This window comes from Saccopteryx bilineata, chromosome 1 (assembly GCF_036850765.1).
Source record: "Saccopteryx bilineata isolate mSacBil1 chromosome 1, mSacBil1_pri_phased_curated, whole genome shotgun sequence".
Classification (NCBI taxonomy): domain Eukaryota; kingdom Metazoa; phylum Chordata; class Mammalia; order Chiroptera; family Emballonuridae; genus Saccopteryx; species Saccopteryx bilineata.
The window spans coordinates 257,747,452-257,764,230 of record NC_089490.1 but is presented as its reverse complement, the minus strand read 5'-3'; the positions used below and the strand labels follow the sequence as shown (position 1 = coordinate 257,764,230).

The 16,779-nt window shown below is 36.1% G+C and overlaps 1 protein-coding gene across 1 annotated transcript in view; it reads left to right on the top strand.

Moving 5' to 3' along the window:
* FCHO2 (FCH and mu domain containing endocytic adaptor 2) overlaps positions 1–1,094 on the top strand; it is a 143,144-nt gene extending 142,050 nt beyond the window's left edge. Inside the window, exon 26 of the mRNA XM_066241450.1 lies at positions 19–1,094. Coding sequence (XP_066097547.1) covers positions 19–41 — 23 coding nt within the window. The 3' untranslated portion in view covers positions 42–1,094. The remainder of the gene's footprint in view (positions 1–18) is intronic.
* Positions 1,095–16,779: the final 15,685 nt, after the last annotated feature.

The following is a 16,779-nucleotide window of genomic DNA, read 5'->3' as shown; positions in this document are numbered from 1 at the left end:
CTACTTGCTGTTTTTCAGGACGATACCTGGCAGATTGTTGATGGACCTAACAAAGTGGTTGGCTCAAGGGAGTAGTACATACCTGCCATTCTGCATTATCTGTTCTTTCCAAACATCATTCTAACTTGTATTATGTTTTTAAAACTTAGACATATGTGAGAGCTGACTGTAAATATTAAATTGCACCTTTGAAGTGAGTCATCAAAAGAAATAGCGCCAAAATGATTTTCAATGCTGTAAATGATAAACTGCAATATTCAGGAAGCACATTGATTCAGTGTCTATATTGAAAATAAAAGGGGAGGTATAGTGTAATATCAGGCCTAAAATTTCAGGAGAGCAAGCACAAAGTAATTTAGCTTTCCATAAATTTTTAGAGTCTCATATAGTTTTGAAATTTTTTAAGTTTGATATTGAAAGGTTATAAACATAAGGTGAATTCTACATTTTGGATAATGTTAATTTAGAACACTCAATCAGATTGAGTTTTGTGCCATAAAGTAATCAGACCAGAGTCCGAGTTGTATGCAAAAAATTTATCATATGATTTTTATAAACATGTAATTGTAAATGGTGTTTTATATGATTTTTTTAATCCTCAAGTGCAATGTGTTTTAAAATAAGCTTGCAAAAGACAGCAGAGAAGTTTACTTCTGCAGTTAGTTAACTTTATAGAAGTTGTAATTGTTTTGATGAATTAATGCTGTAGATTTAATTTATTTTTATATGGATTGCATAATGTGTGCCTTTTAAAACAATAACAAAAACCAGAAATGTGCCTATCCACTTTGTGCTCATAAACGTGCCTCACTTTTTTTTCCCCCCACGATCTGGATCTTCTGTTCAGAATCTTACAGTGGTCAAGCATTTTTACAAGTTAATTGCAATTTTTGTAGATAAATTTGGCTGGGATTGGGACGGGAGTTTAGAATAACTAAAGGATAATTTCCACTTAAGAACCCTGGCTTACTTTACTAAAACACTGTAGCCACTAGAAGGAGAAATAGCTACCTAATGGCTTATGTTTACAGGGGGAAAAGTACCTTCAGATATTCTACCTTAGCCTCCTCAAAAGTATGTAAATCTTAAAACAACTTCTGAAAAACTGTAATGGTGAATTGGTAACTGGTATTTTAACTCAAATTTAATATTTCCTTCCACTTGGAAATTTATACATTTATTTACTGAATGAGTTGTGAGCATGAATTTTGTAGTATTTTGTGAGGAATACATTTTAGAATATATTAGTTTTGGCTTTAGAGAAATCTGCCATTTTTTTCATTTCAACGATTGGAAAGATTACCAATTTATGGTGATGGATTGGGTTAAGCATTTCTTAAATAAACTACTAATAACCTAACTTTATAGTAAATCCTGATTAATTGAAGGAATTAAATATTTTGGACAAAGTTTCATAATTTACAAATGGAAATTTTATTTATAAAGATAAATACCAGTGTCTTGCATTTTGCATAGAAATAAATTGTGTTATATATAATTTATATAAAACCACTAATTATTCTGTTAAGCTTTACAGAAAATAAAACTCCTACTACTAGACATCTATGAAACATCTTGGCTATACTAAATACAGCAGACAATCTACTCAGCAATATACACTGCTCACAAAAATTAGGGGATCAGGGAAAGTGCTGACACTCCAATACTTTCAGTCTTTTGTATAGTGCATTTTCACCAATGAAAGAAAAGTTGCATCTCATTTGCATAATTGAACAACTCTTTAACTTGTCATTTGCTTTTCTGATGTTCTTGTTTAATAAAAAAACAATCAAATGCTTATTTTTATCACTTCATATTCATTTTGAAATATCCCCTAATTTTTGTGAGCAGTATATATAACACAGTATGTGCTTTTTAATATATTCAGTGTTAGCCCATTTCTAAATTTAGATTTGACTAAAGTAATACATAAGACAGTGCTAAAAGACAATTTGCTAAAATGTTCATCTTAACAGTGAACAAAATTAGAAATTCTAACTCATATTGTGCTCTTTTAAATGCCAGTTTTGCAGTCACTTAATGGAATCTTAACTGTAACTGCTTTGCAGTCAAACTGCTTTTATTGAGCAGTAAATATTTTATTATTGGAATTCAGACACCATTATACTTACAATGTTTGTTTTAAATCAAGTATTACCTAAAAATGTACAAATTAGTGAAATGGTTAAACTTCTGCACCTAATACATAAATTTGTATTGGGTGCAGGTTACAATTTTGAAGCCATATGAGTTTATATAGTTTTTTTTTGTTTTGTTTTGTTTTTCATTCAAAACCCCACTAATGGTGTGAAAAACACCAGTAGATTTTCAACAGGAGATGTTTAGCAAGCTGGTTCTTGCTTATGTATAGTGATAAACTTGGTAGCTATCTCTTTAACCAAGAATTTGTAAACACAGAACTCTAACAAATGTGAGTTTTTAAGAATTGTTATTTACTACTTTGAGTTGTAATTAGAACAATACAAATCTATCTTACAAAATTTTGTAAATATTTTTAATTTTTTCATAAAATGTAAATTTTACATAAAAATTGTCCCATTAATAAACATGTAATATATAATTTATCTTTGATTTTGTATTCCTATTGATAGTAATAGCCATGTCATAGATGTTAGGACAATGAAAGCGAGGTAAGGAAGGAGTAGTGGTTTTGAACTTTATCACCATGTGGATGGGTATTCAGATCTATGCTTATTACCTAAAATTAGCAGCCCTTGCTACAACTGTTTCAGGTTTTATTCTGGCCCTTGCACTTAACCATATTACACAAAATATTATACAGTAGCCTGCACCATTTGTTAACTTTTTAGCAAGCCAAAAATGAGCATCATTATTATTAGACTTAATTTGAGTAGGAAATGTATTATCAAAATCCATTTCCCATTTTCAAACAAAAAATCTCAACACTAATCTGACCCAGAGACCTAACTATATTTTTTTCTTTGTTTCATTAGCCTTAAGCCTATTCTTATTTAATTTCCACAAGTAACTTCTCATACAACCAGGATACCAATAAGCAATGATCAATCTAGTGACTGCCATCAGTTGCATTCTGTAGTAAAATAATGCAGCTCCCCCTGTAGCCTCCTCAGTAACAGTGCCAGAATCTCCAGTGTCATAAATCACTCAGCTTAATCCATTACATTTAAAGTCTTCACCTACCGGGTTCGATTCCCGGCCAGGGCCCATTTGCTTCTCCACCCCTCCGCCGCGCCTTCCTCTCTGTCTCTCTCTTCCCCTCCCGCAGCCAAGGCTCTATTGGAGCAAAGATGGCCTGGGCGCTAGGGATGGCTCTGTGGCCTCTGCCCCAGGCGCTAGAGTGGCTCTGGTGGCAACATGGCGACACCCAGGAGGGTCGCAACATGGCGACGCCCAGGATGGGCAGAGCATCGCCCCCTGGTGGGCAGAGATTCGCCCCCTGGTGGGCGTGCCGGGTGGATCCCAGTCGGGCGGATCCCAGTCGGGCGCATGCGGGAGTCTGTCTATCTCTCCCTGTTTCCAGCTTCAGAAAAATGCAAAAAAAAAATAATAAATAAATAAATAAATAAATAAAGTCTTCACCTCATCATGCTTCAATATGTATAAAACTACCATAGCCTCAATCAACAACCCTGAACAAAATAGTCCAAAGACAGTTATATTAGAAACTCAAAATTTAGGATAATCCTCAGTAGTCATAGTTGTTGTATAACCAAAAACTACCAACATTCCCCCCCACATAAATTTAAAACCTATTAAACCTAAAAAAAGATCTACCAAAATTGACTATAATACCTCAACCAATTCTTAAGCCAACCCTAAACTTACACTATAAATACATAAATGAAGGTCATGAAGAAAACCTACAAAGCTTAACTACATAGTTAAATACAATATATGCCATCATTCTCACATGGAATTTAACCATAACTAATTATGACATAAAAAAGAATTGTATTTCAACTATAAGAATATTGACCGACATCTGTAAATCCCACCCACTAATTAGCATTGTTAATAACTCATTCATTGATTACCAGCCCCATTAAATATTTCATCATGATGAAACTTTGGTTCCCTTTTAAGAATCTTCTTGAGGCCCTGGCCGGTTGGCTCAGTGGTAGAGCGTCGGCCTGGCGTGCAGAAGTCCCGGGTTCGATTCCCGGCCAGGGCACACAGGAGAAGCGCCCATCTGCTTCTCAACCCCTTCCCCTCTCCTTCCTCTCTGTCTCTCTCTTCCCCTCCCTCAGCTGAGGCTCCATTGGAGGAAAGATGGCCCGGGCGCTGGGGATGGCACCTTGGCCTCTGCCCCAGGTGCTAGAGTGGCTCTGGTAGCAACAGAGCAATGCCCTGGAGGGGCAGAGAATCGCCCCCTGGTGGGCAGAGCGTGGCCCCTGGTGGGCATGCCGGGTGGATCCCGGTCGGGCGCATGTGGGAGTCTGTCTGTCTCTCCCCGTTTCCAGCTTCAGAAAAATACAAAAAAAAAAAAAAAAAAAAAAAATTCTTGATTGTACAAATACATTTATACATCAGATGCAATAAACACTTCCTTCATGACCCACAACTGCTGAGACATGAACTACAATACAAATGAATTATTTGATACCTACACATCAATGAAGCATTTATAGTCCTTATTCATTCACTTAGGACTATGCCTATATTATGGGTCTTATACCTCTCTAGAAACATGAAGCCTTGGAATCATCTTACAGTAATAGCGATAGCATTTATAGGCTTTTCTGAGGAGCAACAGTTATCACAAATCTCTCAGCCATTCTCTACATTGACACTTGTCTTTGGATCTGAGGATTCTCACTTGACAAAGCTATACTCACCTGATTCTTCACCTTCATTTCATCCTCCCATTTGTTATTTCAGCCCTAGTTATTCACCTATTTCTTTATAAAAATACAATCAACCCATCAGGAATTTCATCTAACAGACAAAATTCCGTTTCACCCCTTCTATACAATCAATATTTTAGGACTTTTATTTTTAATTCTAGTCCTAGCTAGACTAGACTAATCTTATTCTCAAGGAGATCCAGACAGTTGCACACAGCAAACCTCTTAATACTCTTCCACCCATTAAGCCAGAATGTTACTTCCTATTTGCATATGCAATCATATCTATCCCCCCCCCAAATTAAGTAGCTTATTAGCTCTATTTTAATTCTAGCAATTATTGCAGTATCTTTTACATCAAAACTGCAAAGTGTAATATTCTTACCCTCATCTAATGCTTATTCTGCCTACTAGTAGCAGACCTACTGACATTAACCTGAGTTGGAGGACAACCAGTTGAACATCCTTTTATCATCATTGGCTAACTAGCATCAGTCTTATATTTTCTTCTTGTACTAATGACACAAGCTTAATTGAAAACAATCTTCTAAAATGAAGAATCTTAACAGTATATTTATTACTCTGGTCTTATAAACCATAAAAGGTATAAAACCTCCCTAGGTCATCAAGGAAGAAGCTCTAGCCACCATCAGCAATCAAAGCTGCAATTCTACTTTCAGCTCTTCCCTGAAAGTTACACATGAACAGTGAAACTTGGTCACATGCTATTTCAGTATTAAAAACAAATTCTAGACTATTCTATTGCTATGTACTTCATGCATTAAATTACCTATCCCTTACAATTTTGGTACCTACATGTTTGATTGTACAAGACATATTATATGTAACCATATATTAACTACCCCATGCATTTAAGCAAGCACATCAAACAATAGCACATTATAATGTTATTGTACACAGAATTCTCTTACACATTCATAAACTAATAGATATAATTGATTTTACATAAGACATTGTTTTTGTGTGGCTTAACAACTACTTATTTTCTCACAATTCTATGGGTCAGTATGTTTAAAAATTTAGTGGGGTGATAGCCTGATCTGTGATGATGCAGTGGATAAAGCATCAACCTGTAACATTGAAGTCGCTGGTTCGAAACCCTGGGCTTGCCTGGTCAAGGCACATATGGGAGATGATGCTTCTTGCTCCTCCCCCCTGCCTTTCTCTTTCTCTTTCTCCCCCACCTCTCTAAAATAAATAAGTAAATAAATTTATTTGGAGTGACATTGGTTAAGATTATATACGTTTCAAATGTACAATATATCTGTATATTGCATTATATACTCATCACCCTAAGTTTAGTCTCCTTTCATCATACATATATTTGATCCCCTTACATAGGACATAATATTACTGATTATAATATTATTATATTCTACTAAGTCATATCAGCACTAGTCACTATGCTTATCACAACTGACAACTGTCCTTAATCACCAAGCTATGGAAAACCAGCAACACATCTACAAATCTGCCCCTATTCTCACTCCAGACCCATAGTACGGGATTTTTCTAGAACTGAACTATATCAGTCATCTGGTTCTTACTTCAGGACCATCTCACCTAAAATCACCCACGCTTTTCTTGTAGATAAGACATCTTGATAGACAAATCAGCCCATGCTCACATATAGCTGAACTGTCATACATTTGTTATTTTTAAATTGGGGAGAAGCTATGACTCAGCTATAGCCATCTGAGACCTTAACACAGGCAACCTCTTAGTTGGGCTTATATTGAACACAATTTACCAACAGTAACCAAAGGGTGTTATTTAGTCAATGCTTATAGGATATATAAGAATTTTGCATGTATAGTAGTCCCCCCTTATCTGTGGGGGATATGGCCCAAGAGCCCCAGTGGACACCTAAAAATCAGATAGTACTGAACTCTATATAAACTATGTTTTTTCCTGTACATTTATACCCATGATAAAGTTTATAAATTAGGCACTGCAAGAGATTAACAACAATTATAACTATACTGTAAAAAAAAGGTTATTGAATGGCTTTGGAACCCTTATTAAAATACCAAACAAAGCACTATGATACTGTTACAGTTGATCTGATCATTGAGATGGCTACTGTGACTAAAGGTGAGTAGTTTATATCATGTGGCTGGCTATGCTGAACAAAGAGATGATTCATGTCCTGGATGGGATGGAGTGGGATCATGCAAGATTTCGTCATGCTACTCAGAATGGTGCACAGTGTAAAACTTAAAAATTATTTATTTCTGTAACTTTCCATTAATATTTTCAGACCAGTTGACCACAGGTAATAAACCATGGAAAGCAAAGTCACAGATAAGGGGGACTACTGTACACTACACATGTTTATCAAATAAAAATTAACAGCAAAATTCCTGTGGACCTTAAAACTGTATGTATTCATTAACAATCTTGGCAAATCTCCAAAACAAGATTAAAATATAACAGTACATAAAAGCCTACTTACTGCATTCTGTAATGTCTAAATCATGAATTAAACTAAGGCATATTTCAACAAATATCCTTTACTAAATAAAAATTTCAAATGCCAAAACTCTTTAAGTTTCTAATCTATGGACTAGGAAAACTTACTCCCCAGTAGTTGAAAATATTTCCACTAATACTAGCATGCTAGTTAAATTCAAAATACTTTAGTGGACAAGGAGCCCCTTAGACTATTCTAAAATAAAGCAAGACACTGAAATGCCTAAATGAGTTTACTAATTCCATAAACACAGGTTTGGTCCAACCCTTCTGTTAATTCTTAATAAAGTTACACATCTGTATCCCAATGGGAATGGCCTCTAGATCAATGATTAAAAGGAACAGGCATCAAGCACGCTAACAAGTAGCTCATAATGCCTTGCTTAACCACACTTCTACCAGAACAGCAGTGACAAAAATTAAGCCATGAACTAAAGTTTGACTAAACTTCATTGGGTTGAAATACTTTGTGCCAGCATCACAGGCATATGATTAATCAATTAAGACTTTTGGCATAGTATGTTAAAGATATTTTTTAAACAAAGTTTTAATTAAGCTTTAAAAAGCTACAGCTAAAAATAATAAATTATGAAAGTCACTCTTATACCTGCTTACATGAGCTAAGACTCCAACTAGGGTTAGATACCCAACTATGCTTAGTCCTAAATCCAAATAATATAGCAAAATTATTCACCAGAGTACTACTAGCAAATATCTGAAACTCCAAGGGCTTGATGGTGCTTTATATACCCCTAAAGGAGCCTGTTCTATCATGGATAAACCCCAATAAACCTCACCAGTCCTTGTTAATACAGCCTTTCTACCATCCTCTTCAACAAAGCCTAATAAGATACCCTAGGGATAACAGAGCAATCCTATTCTAGAGTTCATATCAACAACAAGAGTTTATGACCTTGATGTTGGATCAGGACACCCCAAGTGGTGTAACTTTATTAATGGTTCATTTGTTCAATGTTTAAAGTCCTATAAGATCTGAATTGAGACTATAGTATCCCGGTCAGTTCCTATTTCCTATTTCTCCTAATATGAAAGAACAAGAGAAATAGGGTACTTTACAAAAGCACCTTCAAATTAATAGATGATACAATCTTAATGGAATTTACCTATGTCAATTCTGAACAGGATTTGTTAGGGTATCAGAGCTTGGTAATAGCATCAAACTTAAGCTTTTATAATTGGAAGTTCACCTTCTCAACAGTATGTTTATAATTAACCTTTTATTAATTACTCCCATTTTACTTATTGAAGCATTCCTTACACTAATCAAATGAAAAGTATACTAGGGTATATTCACCTTCATTAAGGACCAAACATTGTTGGACCTCATGGCCTGCTCCTACTTACTGTTGATGCCGTTTAAAAACCCATTGCAACCATTAACATCAAATATACATATTATTGAACCAAGCCTAGCCCTCATTTTGGCCCTAACTATGAATTCCATTACTCATACCATATCCATTAGTCAAGCATAAAGCCAGGTGTACTATGTTTTTGGTAAAATTGAGTCTTCAAAATATGCACTGAGTGACGTCAGAGAAATGGCACCGTAGGAGTGCTCCTGATACCTCTCCCCGAAACTTCAACAAATTCAACAACTAGAGACAGAAAAACAATCTCAGGAGCATCTGAAAGACACGTCAAACAAAGATACAATTGGGCAAAAAGGTGGCTGAATATATAACCCACTCTGAAGGAAATAAGATGGAGAATGGAGTATTCTGCTTTTCTCACTGACCTGAGAAAGTGAGGACTGGGGGCATGGAAAAAGCTGGGCTAGGGCAGAGACTTTCAAGCCTAGGACAGAGTATGCCTGCGGCTCTACCCATGTGGAGCTAACGCCAGCGGCAGACCCCGACAGAAGTGGGTGAGCAGTTGCCTTGTTTACTCCTGGTATCCCAGTTGGGGAGCGTGGGCAGTGTGTGAGTGGATCCACCTGGCGCTTCAGGCATGGGTGCCCACATTCCCGGATGGAAGGGCTGGGTTGGAGACTGTCAGTAGTGACCCTCTGCGTGGGCTATGACTAGAGTTTCTGAATAATCCTAGCTTTCTAAACAAAGCGCACAGGAAGTGCACGAAAGCCGACTTCCCTACACCCGGACCTGTCTGGGTGCGGCACTTCCGCCAGCCATACAGGCTAACAAAGCACACTCCTGCCTGACCTGTGGTGGTGCAGTGGATCAAGCTTCGATCTGGAATGCTGAGGTTGCCGGTTCAGGATCCTGGGCTTGCCTGGTCAAGGCACATATGGGAGTTGATGCTTCCTGCTCCTTCCCCCCTTCTCTCTCTCTCTCTCTCTCTCTCTCTCTCTCTCTCTCTGTCTCCTCTAAAATGAATGAATAAATAAAAATAATTTAAAAAAGAAAAAAAAGCACACTCCTGGGGAAGAGAACTGCTGAAGTGGTGGGGGAGAAGGGCGCGCTGGCAGCTTGCAGACAGCCTTTAGAGAGCAGACCTGTGGAGTGCTGAGGCATAGTAGACATGCCCAGAGGCCAATAGAAAGGTCCTGCCTGACCTGTGGTGGCTCAGTGGATAAAGCATCGATCTGGAAACACTGAGGTCGCCAGTTTGAATCCCTGGGCTTGCCTGGTCAAGGCACATATGGGAGTTGATGCTTCCTGCTCCTCCCCCTTCCTCCCTCTCTCTCTCTCTCCTCTCTAAAATGAATAAATAAAAAAAATATTAAAAAAAAAAAAGAAAGACTCCTGAAAGGCAGTCTGCTCCCAGCCTTGCCTGATTACACTGGCAGCTCTGGCTGGCAAAGCCTTACCCAGAATGCTGTGTTGAGTGGGGATAAAAGGGGGCAGCTCTTAGAGTCTCTTGCTCTCCAGGCAGTGGCTGGGGCAACTTCACAGCTGGGTCCCCGACAGCTGGTTCAGGAAGGAGAGAGTTGGGGAGAAGCTCTGGGAAAATGGACTCTCCCATTGTTGGAGACTGCAAATGCTAACAAGCCCCGCCTACCAATGGGACTGAGGCCTAGTTTATGTCATCACCATAGTGACACAACAACAAATCTCTGCCTAAGAGTGCCACAGGAGCAGAACCTGGGGTACAGTGCCACCGGCCAAAAAGAGAAGAAAGAAAAAGGAAGAAGATAACTTCTCAACACCAGGAAAAATCCACAGTCTATAACTTTTTCCATTTTTTCTTGTAACTTTTATTTATTTTTCCTTACACCTTGGTCATTTTATCCTCTTTCCATTTTATTCTTTTCTTTTCATTTTGAACGTTATTACCCATAGGTGTTACATTTTCCATTCTTTTTTTTTCCTGAGTGTTACATTCCAAAAAACTTAACTCAATTTTTTTCTCTCTTTTTCTGTTTCTTCTTTTCTCTTTCACTTTTTCTCTCATTTGAATCTCACCCACAAATTATTTTATTCTGGATTCAAATTTTTTTCTTTGTGGCATTTTGTGTGCTTTTTACTTTGCTTTTTATCTCTAGCATTTCCCCCAACTCCGGCTCTCCATTCTATAGTTTTTGTGCCATTTAATACAATAGAATTTTAATTTTTCACTGTATTGTTTTTCTTTTCTCTTACACTTTCTCTCATTTGACCATCATTTATAAACAAATTATTTTATTCTTGATCCATATTTTTTGCTTGTGGCATTTTGTGGCTTCTTGCCTCGCATTTTGCCTCTTTGTCACTCTCCCCCAACACAGGCCCTTCGTTCTACATATTTTTTTCCACTTAACAATAGAATTTTCAGTTTTTCACTGCATTTTCTCAAAAAAACCTTTTTTATCAATTCTTATTAGTGTTATTAACAACATCACTCTGAAATGCCATTAAAGAAAAAGAAATCGAATATCATGGATACAAAAGACAGTGATGTAGCTCAGATAGATGAGGAAAAATCTATAGAAAAAAATTTCAGTAGCTTAGAAACCCTGGAGTTAAATGACAGAATTTAAAATTGAAGTCCTAAAAATACTCAGGGATATACAAGAAAGCACAGAAAGGCAATTTAGGGAGCTCAAAAAACAATGTAATGAACAGAAAGAGTACTTCACCAAGGAAACTGAAACTATAAAAACAAATCAGAGATGAAAGATTCAATTCATGAACTGAAAAATGAGGTAACAAGCTTAGCCAATAGAAAAGGTCAGATAGAGGAGAGAATTAGTGACATAGAACACAGGCAACTAGGGGTACTATAGAGAGAAGAGGAGAGAGACTCATGAATTTAAAAATGAGATAGCCCTACAGGAATTGTCTGACTCCATCAGAAAGAGCAACATAAGAATAATGGGTATATCAGGAGAAGAGAGAGAAAATGGAATGGAGAACATATTCAAACAAATAATAGATCAGAACTTCCCAAGCTTGTGGAAAGAACAAAAGCCTCGAATTCAAGAAGCAAACAGAACACCGAGTTATCTTAACCCTAACAAACCTACTCCAAGGCATATAATGAAATTGGCACAAACCAATGACAAAGAAAAAATTCTCAAGGCAGCCAGGGAAAAGAAGAATACAACATATAAAGGAAGGCCCATTAGATTATCAACAGATTTCTCAGCAGAAACTCTACAAGCTAGAAGAGAGTGGAACCCAATATTTAAAGTTCTGAGAGAAACTTCCAGCCAAGAATACTATATCCATCAAAACTATCCTTAAAATACAACAGAGAAATAAAAACATTCACAGAAAAGATGAGGGAATTTATCACCAGAAAAACCCCACTTCAGGAAATACTAAAGGGGGTTTTCCGACGAGACACAAAGAACAAAACAAAACAAGTAAGAGCTCCATCAAGATTGCAATAAAAAGATCAATCTGTGACAAAGAAACAAAAGGGGAGAGACAAAGATTAACAGTAGCAAAGGAAGATGGAATGCAGAAGCATTCATGAGATAATGTACTACAATGAACATGATAGGTATACTTTCCATTACTTAATGGTAACCACCCCTGAAAATCCAACACAGAAGCACATGGCTTGAAAAAAGAAGTTATAGAGAAAAAAAGTATGGATTACAACCAAACAAAAACAAATGATAGGGAAATAAAAGAGAAGAACCAAACAAGATACAAAACTATCAGAAAGCAATATATAAAATGGCAATAGGAAACCCTCAAATATCAATAATTACATTAAACGTAAGTTGATTGAATTCACCAATAAAAAGACACAGTAGCAGAATGGATTAAAAAAGAAAATCCAACTGTATGCTACCTACAAGAAGCACATCTAAGCTACAAGGATAAAAACAAATTCAAAGTGAAAGGTTGGAAAACAATACTCCAAGCAAATAACATCCAAAAAAAAGCAGGTGTAGCAATACTCATATTTAACAATGCGAACTACAAGACAGCAAAGGTAATCAGAGACAAAAATGGTCATTTCATAATGATAAAAGGAACATTGAATCAAGAAGACATAAAACTTCTTAATATATATGCACCAAACCAAGGAGCACCAAAATATAGATATAAGACAGCTACTGACTGACCTAAAAATAAAAACCAACAAAAATACAATCATACTTGGAGACCTCAATACACCGCTAACAGCTCTAGATTGTTCATCCAAACAGAAATCAATAAAGAAATATTGGCCTTAAATGAATCACTAGAACAACTGGATATGATAGACATCTATCCCAAAGTGCCAGAGTATACATTTTTCTCTAGTGTACATGGAACATTCTCAAGAATTGACCATATGTTGGGCCACAAAAATAAATTCAGAAAGATTGAAATTATACCAAGCATATTTTCTGGTCATAAAGCCTTGGAACTAGAATTCAACTGCAAAAAAGGTAAACTCACAAAAATGTGGAACCTAAACAACATACTTTTAAAAAAATGAGTGGGTCAAAGAAGAGATAAGCGCAGAGATCAAAAGATATATACAGGCAAACAAAAATAACAATACAACATATCAGAATTTCTGGGATGCAGCAAAAGCAGTAATAAGAGGGAAGTTCATATCACTACAGGCCTATATGAAAAACAAGAGAGAGCCCAAGTAAACCACTTAACTTCACATTTTAAGGAACTAGAAAAAGAACAAAGACAACCCAAAACCAGCAGAAGAAAGGAAATAATAAAAATCAAAGCAGAAATAAACGAAATAGAAAACAGAAAAACTATAGAAAAAATTAATAAAACAAGGAGCTAATTCTTTGAAAAGATCAACAAAATTCACAAACTCTTAGCAAGACTCACCAAGGAAAAAAGAGAAAGGACTCATATAAACAAAATCCAAAATGAAAGAGGAGAAATTACCACAGATATCATAGATATACAAAGAATTATTGTAGAATACTATGAAAAACTATATGCCACCAAATTTAACAATATAAAGAAATGGATAAATCCCTAGAACAATACAACCTTCCTAGACTGAGTCATGAAAAAGCAGAAAGCCTAAACAGACCCATAAGCAGGGAGGAAATAGAAAAAACTATTAACCCCCCATCCCCAAAAAAATAACAGTCCAGGACCAGATGGCTATACTAGTGAATTCTATCAAACATTCAAAGAAGATTTGGTTCCTATTCTACTCAAAGTCTTCCAAAAATTGAAGAAGTAATACTGCCAAACACATTTTATGAGGCCAACATAACCCTCATACCAAAACCTGGCAAGGACAACACAAAAAAGAAAACTACAGACCAATATCTCTAATGCATATAGATGCTAAAACACTAAACAAAATACTAGCAAATCGAATACAACACATTAAAAAAATAACTCATCATAATCAAGTGGAATTCATCATAGAATCACAAGGATGGTTCAACATACATAAAACGGTTAACATAATACACCATATCAACAAAACAAAGAACAAAAGCCATATGATCTTATCGATAGATGCAGAAAAGGCATTCAATAAAATACATCATTTTATGTTTAAAACACAACAAAATGGGTATAGAAGGAAAATATCTCAACATAATAAAGGCCGTCTATGATAAACCATCAGCTAACATCATATTAAATGGCATAAAACTGAGGACTTTCCCCCTAAAATCAGGAACAAGACAAGGTTGTCCACTCTCTCCACTCTTATTCAACGTAGTGCTGGAAGTTCTAGCCAGAGCAATCAGACAAGAGAAAGAAATAAAAGGCATTCATATTGGGAAAGAAGAAGTAAAGGTTTCACTTTTTGCAGATGATATGATCCTGTACATTGAAAACCCCAAAGACTCCACAAAAGGACCACTAGAAACAATAAACCAATACAGTAAGGTCGCAGGATACAAAATTAGTATACAGAAGTCCATTGCCTTCCTATATGCCAACAATAAAACATCAGAAAACGAGCTCAAAAAAACAATCCCCTTCATGGTTGCAATAACAACAAAAAATACCTAGGAATAAACATAACAAAGAATGTAAAGGACCTATATAATGAAAACTACAAAGCATTGTTAAGGGAAATCGGAAAAGATATAATGAAATGGAAAAATATTCCTTGTTCTTAAATAGGAAGAATAAATATAGTCAAAATGACTATATTACCCAAAGCGATATACAAATTTAATGCAATTCCCATCAAAATTCCAATGTCATTTTTTTAAAGAAATGGAACAAAAAATCATCAGGTTTATATGGAACTATAAAAGCCCCGAATAGCCAGAGCAATCCTAAGGAAAAAGAACGAAGCTGGGGGCATTACAATACATGATTTCAAATTATATTCTAGAGCCACAATAATCAAAACAGCATGGTATTGGCAGAAAAATAGACACTCAGACCAATGGAACAGAATAGAAAGCCCAGAAATAAAACCATATGTATATGGTCAAATAATTTTTGATAAAGGGGCCAACAACACACAATGGAGAAAAGAAAGCCTCTTCAATAAATGGTGCTGGGAAAACCACATGCAAAAGAATGAAACTCCACTACAGTTTGTCCCCTTGTACTAAAATTAATTCAAAATGGATCAAAGACCTAAATATAAGACCTGAAACAATAAATTACATAGAAGAAAAGATAGGTACTAAACTCATGGACCTTGGTTACAAAGAGTACTTTATGAATTTGACTCCAAAGGCAAGGGAAGTGAAGGCAAAGATAAATAAATGGACTACATCAAACTAAGAAGCTTTTGCACAGCAAAAGAAACTGACAACAAAACAGACAGCCAACTAAATGGGAGATGATATTTTCAAACAACAGCACAGATAAGGGCCTAATATCCAAAATATACAAAGAACTCATAAAACTCAACAACAAACAAGCAAACAATTCAATAAAAAAATGGGATGAGGACATGAACAGACACTTCTCCCCGGAAGAAATACAAATGGCCAACAGATATATGAAAAAATGCTCTTCATTAGCTATTAGAGAAATGCAAATCAAAACTACAATGAGTACCACTTCATACCTGTTAGATTAGCTATTATCAACAAGACAGGTAATAACAAATGTTGAAGAAGCTGTGGAGAAAAAGGAACCCTCATCCACTGTTGGTGGGATTGTAAAGTAGTACAACCACTATGGAAGAAAGTATGGTGGTTCTTCAAAAAATTAAAAATAGAACTACCATATGACTCAGCAATCCCTCTACCGGGAATATACTCCCATAACTCAAAAACACGGGTATGTAAAGACACATGCAGCCCCATGTTCATTGCAGCATTGTTCACAGTGGCCAAGACTTGGAAACAACCAAAAAGCCCTTCAATAGATGAGTGTGGTGGTTACAAAGAAAACCAGATCGTAGGTGACGGAAGACTATACGACTTTGGGTAATGGGTATGCAACATAATCAAATGTCAAAATAACCTGGAGATGTTTTCTCTGAACCTATGTACCCTGATTGATCAATGTCACCCCATTAAAATGAATAAAAAAGGTGGGGAGAGGACCTGAACAGACACTTCTCCCAAGAAGACATACTAATGGCCAATAGATATATTAAAAGATGCTCATCTTCACTAGCTATTCAAGAAATAAAAATCAAAGCTACAATGAGATATCACCTCAAACCTGTTAGATTGGCTATTACCAACAAGACAGGAAACAAATGTTGGAGAGGCTGTGGAGAATAGGGAACTATCATTCATTGCTGGTGGGAATGGAAATTAGGACAACCATTATGGAATAAATTATAGTGGTTCCTCAAAAAATTAACAATAGAATTACCATATGAATTCAGCAATCTCTCTACTTGGTATCTACCCAAAAACTTGAAAAACATTGGTATGTAAAGACACATGCACCCCTACGTTTGTTGCAGCATTATTCACAGTGGCCACGACATGGAAACAACAGAAGTGTCCCTCAGTATAGGATTGGATAAAGATATGGTACATATATGTGATGGAATACTACCCAGCCATAAGAAATGATGACATAGTATCATTTATGACAACATGGATGGACCTTGAGAACATTATACCGAAACAGTAAATCAGAAAAAGCTGGGAACTGTATGATTTCACACA